This window comes from Mixophyes fleayi, chromosome 4 (assembly GCF_038048845.1).
Source record: "Mixophyes fleayi isolate aMixFle1 chromosome 4, aMixFle1.hap1, whole genome shotgun sequence".
Lineage (NCBI taxonomy): Eukaryota > Metazoa > Chordata > Amphibia > Anura > Limnodynastidae > Mixophyes > Mixophyes fleayi.
This window is the reverse complement of record NC_134405.1, coordinates 321,976,185-321,989,552: the sequence shown is the minus strand read 5'-3', so window position 1 is coordinate 321,989,552 and position 13,368 is coordinate 321,976,185. Positions and strand designations below refer to the sequence as shown.

The 13,368-nt window shown below is 43.6% G+C and overlaps 1 protein-coding gene across 2 annotated transcripts in view; it reads left to right on the top strand.

The window, feature by feature from the left end:
- The window catches only part of PARP11 (poly(ADP-ribose) polymerase family member 11), a 31,187-nt gene that overhangs the window by 4,347 nt on the left and 13,472 nt on the right, over positions 1 to 13,368 (top strand). Inside the window, exons 1-4 of one of the 2 annotated variants that reach the window (XM_075210197.1) lie at positions 5,418 to 5,628; positions 9,269 to 9,444; positions 11,282 to 11,404; positions 12,572 to 12,692. In XM_075210197.1, coding sequence (XP_075066298.1) covers positions 9,430 to 9,444; positions 11,282 to 11,404; positions 12,572 to 12,692 — 259 coding nt within the window. In that variant the 5' untranslated portion in view covers positions 5,418 to 5,628; positions 9,269 to 9,429. Of the gene's footprint in view, positions 1 to 5,417; positions 5,629 to 9,268; positions 9,445 to 11,281; positions 11,405 to 12,571; positions 12,693 to 13,368 lie in introns of those variants that run through there. The other variant, XM_075210198.1, reaches the window with a different exon arrangement.

The window sequence follows — 13,368 nt, the reverse complement described above, 5'->3', positions numbered from 1 at the left end:
CACACTGCCCTCCATATTTTGGTTCCCCTTGTTTATTATCCCTCACACTGTGTCCTCCATATTTTGGTTCCCTTTGTTTATTTCCCCTCACACTGTGTCCTCCATATTTTAGTTCCCCTTCTTTATTTCCCCTCACACTGTGCCCTCCATATTTTGGTTCCCCTTGTTTATTACCCCTCAAACTGTGTCCTCCATATTTTGGTTCCCCTTGTTTATTTCCCCTCACACTGTGCCCTCCATATTTTGGTTCCCCTTGTTTATTACCCCTCACACTGTGTCCTCCATATTTTGGTTCCCCTTGTTTATTACCCCTCACACTGTGCCCTCCATATTTTGGTTCCCCTTGTTTATTACCCCTCACACTGTGTCCTCCATATTTTGGTTCCCCTTGTTTATTACCCCTCACACTGTGCCCTCCATATTTTGATTTCCCTTGTTTATTACCCCTCACACTGTGTCCTCCATATTTTGGTTCCCCTTGTTTATTACCCCTCACACTGTGCCCTCCATATTTTGGTTCCCCTTGTTTATTACCCCTCACACTGTGTCCTCCATATTTTGGTTCCCCTTGTTTATTACCCCTCACACTGTGTCCTCCATATTTTGGTTCCCCTTGTTTATTTCCCCTCACACTGTGTCCTCCATATTTTGGTTCCCCTTGTTTATTTCTACTCACACTGTGTCCTCCATATTTTGGTTCCCCTTGTTTATTTCCCCTCACACTGCCCTCCATGTTTTTGTTCCACATGTCTCTTATTTCCCTTACCCTTTGTGCCCTTCATGCTTGTTCCACCTTTCTCTTGCCCCTCTCGGCCCTTAATGCTTATTCCACCTTTCTCTTGCCCCTCACCCTATGTGCCTCCGTTAGTTAACTTACCTTTCGATTGCCTTTTTCTCTTTTCTGTTTTCTTCTGTTCTTCTTGTCTTGTTTTCTTCTTTCCTGTATGTGGCGCTGCCGCTGCTCCTCCTCTCTGCTTTGGCAGTGCTCCTGCTCCTGGCTGAATCTTCACTGAAAATGAAGTCAGGCGTGTTGACGTCACGCCCGACATTCAGTGGAGGAGAGGAGACTGCTGGGAGCCGTCGCGCGGTCAGCTGACTTTGATTTTTTTTTTTCTTAAATCAATTTTCGGCCGCAGTTCTTGTTTACTATGCCAACGGACAGAGGGAGATGGGAGGCAGAGTGGAGCGCCCCTCTGCCTTGCCTACCCCGATTGTCGGCTCCAGGGGGCCCCTCTGGGGACCGCTAGGCCCTAGGCAGTTGCCTAGTGGTAAATCCAGCCCTGGGTACTGGGGTCAGACCCTCTATTTCGCCGCCAGAGTTAGGTTTTAGTTTACACGGGGGTGGTGGGAGTTCTCGAGGGCTCGCCAATGAGCCCTGGCATGATAAATTCAAGCAGTATGCAGCAATACAAAATTAATTTTACTGGTAGATAGGTAAAAGCCAGCCAGGTGCCGCAGGTGAAGGCTTGACGGCCTGCTGCCTTAGAACGTCAGCTCACATGCACAACATTCCGAGGCTTCAAGCTCAGTTAAGATGGTAAAGGGCAGCAGGATCTGAAGTACAGGTGGCAGCGTACCTCTTGGGGTGTTAAAGCTCTGGTACATTGTTAGGTAAAGAGGCTATTGTGATTTTAAAACAAATAGTATAAATAAACAGTACTGCCTATTTAAGACCAAGAGGTATATTTACTAAACTATGGGTTAGAAAAAGTGGAGATGTTGCCTATAGCAACCAATCAGATTCTAGCTGTCATTTTGTAGAATGTACTAAACAAATGATAGCTAGAAGCTGATTGGTTGTTATAGGCAACATCTACATTTTTTTCAAACCTGCAGTTTAGTAAAGATACCCCCAAGGATAGCGCATATTGATTAGATTCCAGTGGTGAAAACAGGACTGATAGGCCTCATACCCACTGGTGTTAATTACATATGTTTTACTAGTACAATGCGTATACATGGATCTAAGACAAATTCCATTGATTTTAATGACCCCATTTTTACTAGTGGTCGGTTGAGTTGCGTTTGCAATTTTCTGAATGCATCATGTTCTATTCGCCTACATTTAATGCATTGAGTGACCTCACTTGACCCCAAAAAGGCTAGTTGCAAACACATTCGCATTTGCAAAGGTGACTTTTTTAACAGTGTGTGATGATGCTCTGTGCTCAAAGCTTTTGATATACAAAGTACTTAAGATAAGATAGGAAATAATGTATAGATATAAAAAAAAAAAAAAGGACAATATAAATATAAAAATACCCACTTACTAAGTGATTTTAGTTAGATGGCTGCTCCGTAGAGTACCTGATGCTGCATCAGGTATAATGGCTCTGAAAAGAGACAGGTGTCTACTACTGTAGTAGTGAAAGTGTTATAGTAATATGGAAAATATGAAAATATAAGGCTTATTTGTGTAAAATGTTCCTGTGGTCCTAAATGTTCATCCCTCGTGGATAGTCAAACTTTAGAACCAAAGCGAGATGTAGATTGGGTTTATACGACAGTTTATATTGTTGTAGTTCTCTGTATCTCTCTGGATCTCTGGCAGTAGCAGCCTAACGTAAAAGTGCTAATGTGGATTCCATAGCGCCATCCTGAGATGACATTACTTTGCTTTGCACAGCTTAATAAACCACCTAATGCTGCTGCCCCATAGAGGTCTATGGGGACAGAGGTAAGTGATGGTAATTACGTTAATGCAGCAGAAATCTATAATTTCTCCATCATTAACCCTTTGTTAAATAAGAAAGAGTGGTGAATGATTGCAAACACGTTATAGCATACATACACAAGTGACATAACTAGGACTTGGGACGTAGACTAGAGGTATATTTACTCGGCCTTTTGGCTAAGATCAAGTGCAATTGTGGCAGAGCTGCACTCGGTCCTCTGGCCAGGGGCCGGGATTGCTGCTTTGAAAGCCTGAGACAAATGTGCTTCCGGGAGTGGCGACCCCGGGGGTGCCATAAATCACTGGTCATAGCACCTTAAACACGTGATTAGATTGGCACCCACGCACTTTTGACCACTTTCTTTTAAGCACTCGCTCTATTCTTTGCCCCGGCCTTATGGCTGGGCGAGAAAATTTTTATACCAAGCCCAGCCATTAGGCTGGGGCCGTATCCACTCGGCACTTATTTATTTTCTTCACGCTTGTCACGTTTTCTTTTGTGCTCACGTTTCTGGATTTTATTTGGGCTCCTGTCCCCGAGATGATCTAGGGGGAGTTGTGTGGCCCTGAGGCTCCGGCCCCCCTGAACACCTACGTAGGTCCTCCCCCAAGTGGTGGACTAGTTGTTAAGACCTGGGTGAAGCTTCGGCGGATCCCAGGGGCTAAAGGGTCTCCCCTAGTCTCGCAGCGAAGGGGGTCTGAAGACCCTTGCCCCCTAAGGGACCTTTTTGGTTCCGGGGGTCGGGGACCAGGGCCCTTTCTTTTTAAAGGAGGGGCCAGTATCGCACCCCTTGTGCACTTTTTTGTGGTTTTGCACCTTTTTTGGGCACATTGGGTTTTTGATTGCACGTTCCCAGGCTTTCAATAGAAAAAAAAAAGGGGTATATTTACTAAACTGCGGGTTTGAAAAAGTGGAGGTGATGCCTATAGTAACCAATCAGATTCTAGCTGTAATTTTGTAGAATGTACTAAATAAGTGATGACTAGAATCTGATTGGATCCACCCAGTCCCCATCCCGTCCCCTCCACGAAATCGTAGGCTGTACTAAGTGTCGTTTGCCCATTGGCTCTTAACTACCTGTTAAATAGACCCCAAGAAGAGATAATGACAGAAAACAGCAACCTAGTGTAGTATGTATCAACCAACTTTTATTAAATACACAATTAAACATACGGTAAAAACATAACGGTACACAGGGTAGTGCAATCCTTATCTAGTGATGTCACTTGCATTTTCATTGGGTATGCGGATATAGGAGGTATGGCCTGCCTACATAAGCTGTATACATACATTGGGTATGATGACTTAGGAGGTTTGGCCTGCCTACATAAGCTGTATACATACATTGGGTATGAGGACTTAGGAGGTTTGGCCTGTCTACATAAGCTGTATACATACATTGGGTATGAGGACTTAGGAGGTTTGGCCTGTCTACATAAGCTGTATACATACATTGGGTATGAGGACTTAGGAGGTTTGGCCTGTCTACATAAGCTGTATACATACATTTGGTATGAGGACTTAGGTTTGGCCTGCCTACATAAGCTGTATACATACATTGGGTATGAGGACTTAGGAAGTTTGGCCTGCCTACATAAGCTGTATACATACATTGGGTATGAGGACTTAGGAGGTTTGGCCTGCCTACATAAGCTGTATACATACATTGGGTATGATGACTTAGGAGGTTTGGCCTGCCTACATAAGCTGTATACATACATTGGGTATGAGGACTTAGGAGGTTTGGCCTGTCTACATAAGCTGTATACATACATTGGGTATGAGGACTTAGGAGGTTTGGCCTGCCTACATAAGCTGTATGCATACATTGGGTATGTGGACTTAGGAGGTTTGGCCTGCCTACATAAGCTGTATACATACATTTGGTATGAGGACTTAGGTTTGGCCTGCCTACATAAGCTGTATACATACATTGGGTATGAGGACTTAGGAAGTTTGGCCTGCCTACATAAGCTGTATACATACATTGGGTATGAGGACTTAGGAGGTTTGGCCTGTCTACATAAGCTGTATACATACATTGGGTATGAGGACTTAGGAGGTTTGGCCTGTCTACATAAGCTGTATACATACATTTGGTATGAGGACTTAGGTTTGGCCTGCCTACATAAGCTGTATACATACATTGGGTATGAGGACTTAGGAAGTTTGGCCTGCCTACATAAGCTGTATACATACATTGGGTATGAGGACTTAGGAGGTTTGGCCTGTCTACATAAGCTGTATACATACATTGGGTATGAGGACTTAGGAAGTTTGGCCTGCCTACATAAGCTGTATACATACATTGGGTATGAGGACTTAGGAGGTTTGGCCTGCCTACATAAGCTGTATACATAAAATTAGGTTTCACACAGTATAAATGAATATGAAAGCAAATATCTTATTGGTTGAAATGGACAACACCCCCTTTTCCATTCGCTTCAAATTCATATATGTCATCATTATATCTGTAAATATTATTATTACTAATCTTAAAGGCATCTCCCAGCAGTTCTCACGTGTTCCCACAAGCACTATGTCATCTAGAGTTTTAAAAGTTTATTCTCTGCTTGCAAAAACAATCTTAGAGCGATGAGTAGACTGGTGATTGTTATTATCGTGCCAGTGGTCCCTGCAGAGCTGTGATATGATGTATCCAGTATAAACTTAATAATGTGTCTGGGTGTCAGAGCTGTATAACACCATGCGCACTGAGCGCAGTAAGAGGCGTGCGCTCCAGTCCGGCCCAGACGCGCTCAGTCCAGCCCCAAACGCGCACATTCCAGCCTTAGCCGCGCCCACTACTCCGGTTTCGTTTCTCAGCACAGCTGAGTGAGCCGGAAGTGAGTGCGCTGTGATGGTGACACAGGGACAAGCCAGGACATCATCTAGACATCAGACGTGATACATACAGCAGGTGCTGGGCTTCCCCGGGAGCCCTCAGCAACACGTAAGGAAACATTGTTACAATGTTGTTTCATAGAGCTGGCTGCAATCTGGTTTCTACATCTACTTTAAATGGGAATTAACCACTGAGAATGCCACACTGCTGCGACACCGTGTAGGAGCTCTCGTCTGGTGGGGGCAGTGTGTAATATTCCCTGACAGGTCGGTTTTACAGTCTCTGCTGTGACTGTCAAGATCATATTTTGCACTGCTGAGGAATTTTGTAACTGTGCTCCTCTTGTGACATCAATAGCCTGTTACAGAGGCTGTGACTGTCCTGTGCTTATCATGTGGCATTACTATCCAATCACTAACCTGCTACAGACTGCCCTGACACAGGGTGACTGTGACATCACAACCCAATTACTACCCTGCTGCAGAGTCAGTGTGACTGTAGTGTGATCACCGTGTGACATCAATAGCCTGTTACAGAGGCTGTGACTGTCCTGTGCTTTTCATGTGGCATTACTATTCAATCACTAACCTGCTACAGACTGCCCTGACACAGGGTGACTGTGACATCACAACCCAATTACTACCCTGCTGCAGAGTCAGTGTGACTGTAGTGTGTTCACTGTGTGACATCACTACCCTGCTACAGAGGCTGTGACTGTCCTGTGCTTATCATGTGGCATTACTATCCAATCAATAACCTGCTACACACTGCCATGACACAGGGTGACTGTGACAGCACAACCCAATTACTACCCTGCTGCAGAGTCCGTGTGACTGTAGTGTGATCACCGTGGGACATCACTACCCTGCTACAGAGGCTGTGACTGTCCTGTGCTCACCCTGTGATATTACTATCCAGTCACTAACCTGCTACAGAGGCTGTGTGACTATGCTGCACTCGCCCTCTGACATCACAACCCAATCATTACCCTTCTATAGAGACTGTGCGACTACACTCTGCTGACCCTGTGACATCACAACTCTGCTACAGAGACTGTGACTGCACTATGCTGACCCAGTGACGTCACAACCCAATCACTAACTAACCTGCTACTTAGACTGTGTGACTGCACTGTGCTCTCCAGGTGACATCACAGCCAGGGGCGGGCTGGCCCGGGGGGCAGGGGGGCATTGGTCCCCCGGGTCGCTCCGTTTCACCGCTGTTAGGGCCGGCCGCCCCTGGGATGGAAAATCACCTGATTTTGACCTGCGGCCGCATCTCATGACACAGGATTTGGCCGCGTCAGCGCACAGGCGGCCGCATCACATGACACGCGTGTCATGTGATGCGGCCGCCTGTGCGCCCCCCCGGGCTGAAATATGCCAGCCCGCGCCTGATCACAGCCCCATCGTTAACCTGCTACAGAGACTGTGACTACACTACGCTGACCCTGTGTCATTACAATCATTACCCTGCTACAGAGACTGTGTGACTGCACTGTGCTTACCATGTGACATTACAATCCAATTACACCTCTGCTACAGAGACTGTGTGACTGCGCTGTGACATCACAACCCAATCATTACCCTGCTACAGAGACTGTGTGACTGTCTTGTGCTTACCATGTGACATCACAACCCAATCATTACCCTGCTACAGAGACTGTGTGACTGTCTTGTGCTTACCATGTGACATTACAATCCAATTACACCTCTGCTACAGAGACTGGGTGACTGCGCTGTGACATCACAGCCCAATCATTACCCTGCTACAGAGACTGTGTGACTGTCTTGTGCTTAACATGTGACATCACAACCTAATCACCTTGTATATTGCAAACATACTTTGACAACAGAAACACCAGGAAGTGGAACCAAAGAGCCCTAGGGGTAAATGTATTAATGTCCGGATTCTTCAACTCCGGCGTGTTCAGCGAGTTGAAGAATCCGGACATTAATACATTTACCCCCTACTGTAAGTTGGGCTGACCGTTTCCCCACCTCTGATCTTCTGAATGCCAAAACTGTAATTTACTGCGCACATTAATATAAATAAATTTGGATGTAGATCATTGTTCGGTCAAGATATGGTTGCCTTTGTGGTCTAACTCATCTAGATTTGTAGATAAAATCACTGTAGTCCGCATTTATAGCCAGTTAATTGACTCATCGAGGTTGGTGACTTTGGATGTGGGGTAGAATTTTGCAGGAACATAGCAATATCCAGTGAGTGACGCTTTACCTCCTTATTATTTGAACTAATGTATCACTTTAGCTATTCTTATCCATAAATAACTTTCCATACATAGGGACTGTATTGGAGTAGACAGATAATTTAGTTTCCATGGTTACTCGATTATTAATAGAATGTTTTGGATTCTGCCTTGGAAACATCCAGTTGTAAAGTAATTGAAAGTGTCAGTTATCAGGTTCTACACAGTTCTGTATGTTTTTAATATTGTAGTAACATTGTATTCTGTGCAATACCAATCACTGCACATATTACATGTAGCTTGCTATGATTGCTGTTATCTGAGTCTGATTTCCAGAGACCCACATTTAAGGTATTGTGTCCATCAAAGTGTCCCTTTTCTTAATGCACACAATGTACACCTGAGATACACAACCTGCAGCTTTCCAGCGGTGTAACTACAAGTTCCAGCATGCCTTGCACTGATGATTGTGTTGTGCAGTACACATATTACAATAGATTTTATGGTAAGTTTTGTTGTTTATGTGGTCTGGTACTGCTCACTAAGTATAAAATTTAAGTATAAATCATTGCACTATAATTATTGGTGCAAGCTTGTGATAAGCTCCCATTTATTAGGGTGTATGGGTTTGAACATTTAAGTCTTAAGGGGGAATTCAATTGTCCGCGTTACTGTCAAAAGTAACGCGGCCTGCACACTATTACCGATATTACGGTAATAGTGCGCATAATTACCGTTAATGCTGTAATTGCAACGTTGGCCTTTTGTTCACGTCTCCCTGAGCTACGAGCAGAAGCAGGGTTAAAATTACCGTATTAACGGTAATAGGTTTAGCGCGGCGTTACTCTGGGAGGAATTGAATTTCCCCTTACTGTTAGTTCCCCTAGTATGGTTTTAGAATAGGGTGATTGAATTGGATGCGGGTAGGCTAGGATAGCGACAGGGCTGTCAGAGGAGACCCATGTGGAGATAGTTTGCAGGTCTGCAAACTTTCTTCTGGGCATGTGGTATTGTGAGAAAATGCAGCTCTCCTTAGTGTATAGTAGTCTAACTTTTCTGGGTAAGGCTATGGTGCAATATCTATGTATTATCATCATCATCATCACCATTTATTTATATAGCGCCACTGATTCCGCAGCGCTGTACAGAGAACTCACATCAGTCCCTGCCTCATTTGAGCTTACAGTCTAAATTTCCTAACATACACACACAAAGACAGAGAGAGAGACTAGGGTCAATTTTGATAGCAGCCAATTAACCTACTAGTATGTTTTTGGAGACTGGGAGGAAACCGGAGCACCTGGAGGAAACCCATGCAAACACGGGGAGAACATACAAACTCCACACAGATAAGGCCATGGACGGGAATCAAACTCATGACCCCAGTGCTGTGAGGCAGAAGTGCTAACCACTTAACCACCGTGCTGCCCAATAGTTCAGAACGTGGGGGAGAACTTCACTTAGAGTTGATCTTGCTCCTTTGAAAGAGCTGTTGGAATCTGTTAACATTCTTGTTTAATTTTTTTTTTTTCCCAGACACCTCTTCTATCCCGAGACATCTCTTCCTTATAATATGAAACTTGTGGCCTTGCAATTGGCACAAAACGGCTAAGACTACAATGGCTGTCCGGAGAATACCGGGAGTCGTCTAGAAGGTGGAACGAGGATACTATATTGATCGTGAAGAACATTTCACCATGACGGAGGTTGAGGTGTTAAAAATATATATATATTTTTTTTCATACTTATGTTAGGAATATTAAATGTGATGTTAAGGAGCCAGGCTTATAGCTTTCATTTTATCATTACATGCAAGTAGCAAATGCTTATCACTGTTACTTAGTGGTGGCTCCCAGCCCACTGACCCAGAACTGATCCTCTGATTTAAGAAATGCAGAATATGTTTGCATCTGGCCCCAAACGCTGTCCAGCCAGCAAAAGAACCAATTTGTACTCCACTGCGGCAGGTTATAACCTGCCACTGACTTGTACCTGTTAGGAGCGCTTATGACCTGTCAATATGTCAACACCCAACACCACGATCTGTGTCCGGTAAAGGTTGGACACATATACTTTGTGTGCTAAGCAGTGGTCGAGGTGGAAATTTAGAAGTGGCGATATGAAGAATGTAAGTGACTGTGATAGTTGTACCATGAAGGCTTATAGGAGAAGTGGCGGTATGGCGTACCACCGTATACACCCCCGCTTCCACCGCTGATGCTAAACATTAGATGCTGTAGCAAATTCTAGATAATAATTTAACTTTGTAGAATTAAACTGTAACTCCTCCCCATTTTGAGAATGATTTGCAAACTATTTAAATTTACTGGTGGGGAAAAATATGCACATATTAAATTTGTTTCTAGCCATCCATCAGACCTGTTTGTATATGAGAGATTTTAGCTGTACTGTGAGTATGAGGAGGTAGCAGTCTGCTCTCACATCCACCTCCGTTCCATTTTCACTACAATAGAAGCTGGCAAGAAGCCACAATTACTGTGTTGTTTAGGTACAGGTGACAAGGGCTTTGCCACTTTTTGCTGTTATTTTTAATCTTCTGTTCATCCGCGTTGACCCTGTTTTGAAGAGGGTGGAACATGCTGTAGTCAGCACATCTGACTCTTCACAGCAGCACCGATTATTTCAGGAGACATGTAGGCCGTTGATGTAGGAGGCAGGGACCTACCCACTTGTGGGATTAACTGAGTGAGGACAGGGCTGCATGTGACAAGGACAGTGTCTTGATGTGAGCATAGAGGGAAGCTGGAAGCCTCAGGCTGAGACTGTGGTTAATGAGCTCGGTGCCACTAGCTTTCTCCATTTATTTACGTTCTGTGCACATGGACACATTGGCCCTCCAACTGCAAACACTTGTTACCGCCGCAGGTCAACTGTGATTTTGTTTGACTTGAGTTCTCACTGCTGTTTAGCTCATTGCCAATGTATAACAAGCTTAAGGGAGGTGCCACACAAGCACTTGCGGATGTTGGAGTGTTTTTCAGCAATGAAAATGTTCGTTTTGCAAGTGTTTTAATCTCTGCTGAGAAATGGCAGCACCTTTAAAGCTGACTGACTTCACTGAGTGCTCGATGCGCCGTTGTGGTCAGACATAATAATATACACTCGTATGGAACAGCGTTTGACGTGAGCACTTTGCGTTTTCATTACCCATGTGACACCTTGTGCGTAAAACTTACTTCTGTCTGTTCAGCGGCCTTTTGACCCTTGCACACCAGCCTTGCGGGTATATGTACTAAGCTGCGAGTTTGAAAAAGTGGAGATGTTGCCCATAGCAACCAATCGGATTCTAGCTGTCATTTTATAAAATGCACTAAATAAATGAAAGCTAGAATCTGGTTGCTATAGGCAACATCTCCACTTTTTCAAACCTGCAGTTTAGTACCTATGTTCCTTATTTAACGATAATAAAGTATAGTGTTATTCTTTGGTCCGCCCATTCCTTCCGGGCTTTGCCGCACAGTGTGAACTCCTATACTTTGTATTCAGAATCGCATTGTGTCTTGTAACTAATTATAATTTGTGTTTCAGGTTGAACATTTCTACCCAGCAGAAAAAATGGGGGCGACCTCAGAGCCCGAGGAGATGGACATATCCGAAACACAGTGGGGATGGTTCTATTTGGCGGAATGTGGCAAATGGCATATGTTTGAGGTAACCATTGCTGTCAATGCGGAGGGCACCGTCTACTAACCAACCACACATAAGCCGGTCCTGCCGCGTGGCCCGGTTACTGCCAGGATCACTTTCCAATTTGACCACACAGATGTAGTTAAATCGGATTTATCCCGTCCATCAGTATTGAGCAGATTGGAGTAACTTTGCACCTAGGCAAAACCATGTTGCATTGGAGGGGGAGGTAAATTTAAAATGTGATGGCAGATTTATAGTTGAGGTAGGGCATGTCCTAGATCAAATTTAATTTTTAGTGTTCGAGTAAAGCTATCCAGTATTTGTGGACTACATGAGAGCACAGCCAGTATATACCTTCTGTGCAAAATAATAAACTAATGTGCACCCCTTGTATTGTAACATGGTTTGCCCAGGAGAAAATGTACTCCTATTTCTTTCCTTAATGAATCAGATACTTAGTGGCCAGAACTCATCAGATCATTGATATATTAAATCAGCCAACAACTTTGACATTCGTGCGATGTGTAATAGATTTTTCAGCTTTGCCTCTCCCCCCTCTCCCCTGGCTACACACACACAGACACTGCAGTATGATAGAGTAACCTTTTCAAAGCAAGACTTGCCAAAAACGGAATATTTGAAACATTCACCTCCCATTTGCTTCTGGCAAATGCCACAGTTTAGTCGAACTGTTTAAAGTTTTCTCTTGCACTTCACACAAAGGCCTCTAATATCCCACGCAATAACAATTATTTCTTAATCCGTTGATTGTAAAATAAATTATTGCACTGATTTTCGAAAAAATGCACTCAGAAATATGGACGACTCTACAAGTGTCTTCACCGCATATTTAATCTTGAACGATAGTTTGTTGACCATACCCTAAAAAGTATACAAGCATATTTAAAAAAAAAAAAAAAAAAGGTTTGTTTCGTGTATCACTAGCTTAAATATTTACTGTTCCATAGTCGGTCCTGTGCAATAATGCCGTAAATGCAATTTTTATGAATTTAAAAAATAAAATAAAAATAAATTGTTGTTTGACCAGATCCTCTGGCTTATATCCAGGGTATGGTACATGCATAGCTGACGTCATGACTTGGAACAGTCAATCATTAAATATTCTGCTGTCCATCGTGTGACTGTTATGCTTTCTGTAATGTTTCTCCTACTTTTGGTGTCTTCCAGACGAGTACGACGACATGTTGCTCGATAAGCAGCCAAGAAATCGAACAACAGTACCGCGTGAACCCGCACGGATCCATAAACTTTAGAACTATGAAGTTCAATTACATGCTAGATTTTATAGGTGAGAATTAACATAAATGTTTATTTCTACGATGGTCCGAGAGCAGTTGAAATGAGCCTCTCTATCTTGTCACCACCAAGGTCAATTGTGCTCACTGTTCTTTGTAACATAATTTCCCCATGATCGATACGCTGTTCGGGTAAGTGCTCTGTATGGATATATGTCCTGACTGTTTAACTTTGGCTTGTCAAGATGCTGACCAGTGACCGTTAATGTGGAATAAATACAAATAGCATTGTGAAATATAGAATACCACTTCTATCGCTGTTTCTTCATTGAAGACTGCCATGACTCTCTGTCTCACTGCGGATGACTGTATGTCAATTGGATGGGAACACTCTAATAGTGTATAAAAAGGGACCCAATCGTTGCCCATCACATATCTGTTGTCACATGAGACTTTTTGATCGCACCTGTCGCCTATTTGTAGTGGAGGACGCGACTTAGACGGATGACCCATGAGAATTTAGCCTATTCCTTAGTTCCATGTGAATCGCCAGTGACCTCACTGATTGACAGTGCGCCTCCTGAGCGGCTAGGAATTGTCTATAAATCATTACGCAGTCAGTGACGATTTCTTTTTTAATAGATGTTTAAATCAAAATCCTGCTTCTTATCTTAGCCATTTAAAAGACCGTCATAAATTTGAAAAATAATATAGAAGTTTGGGTGCACT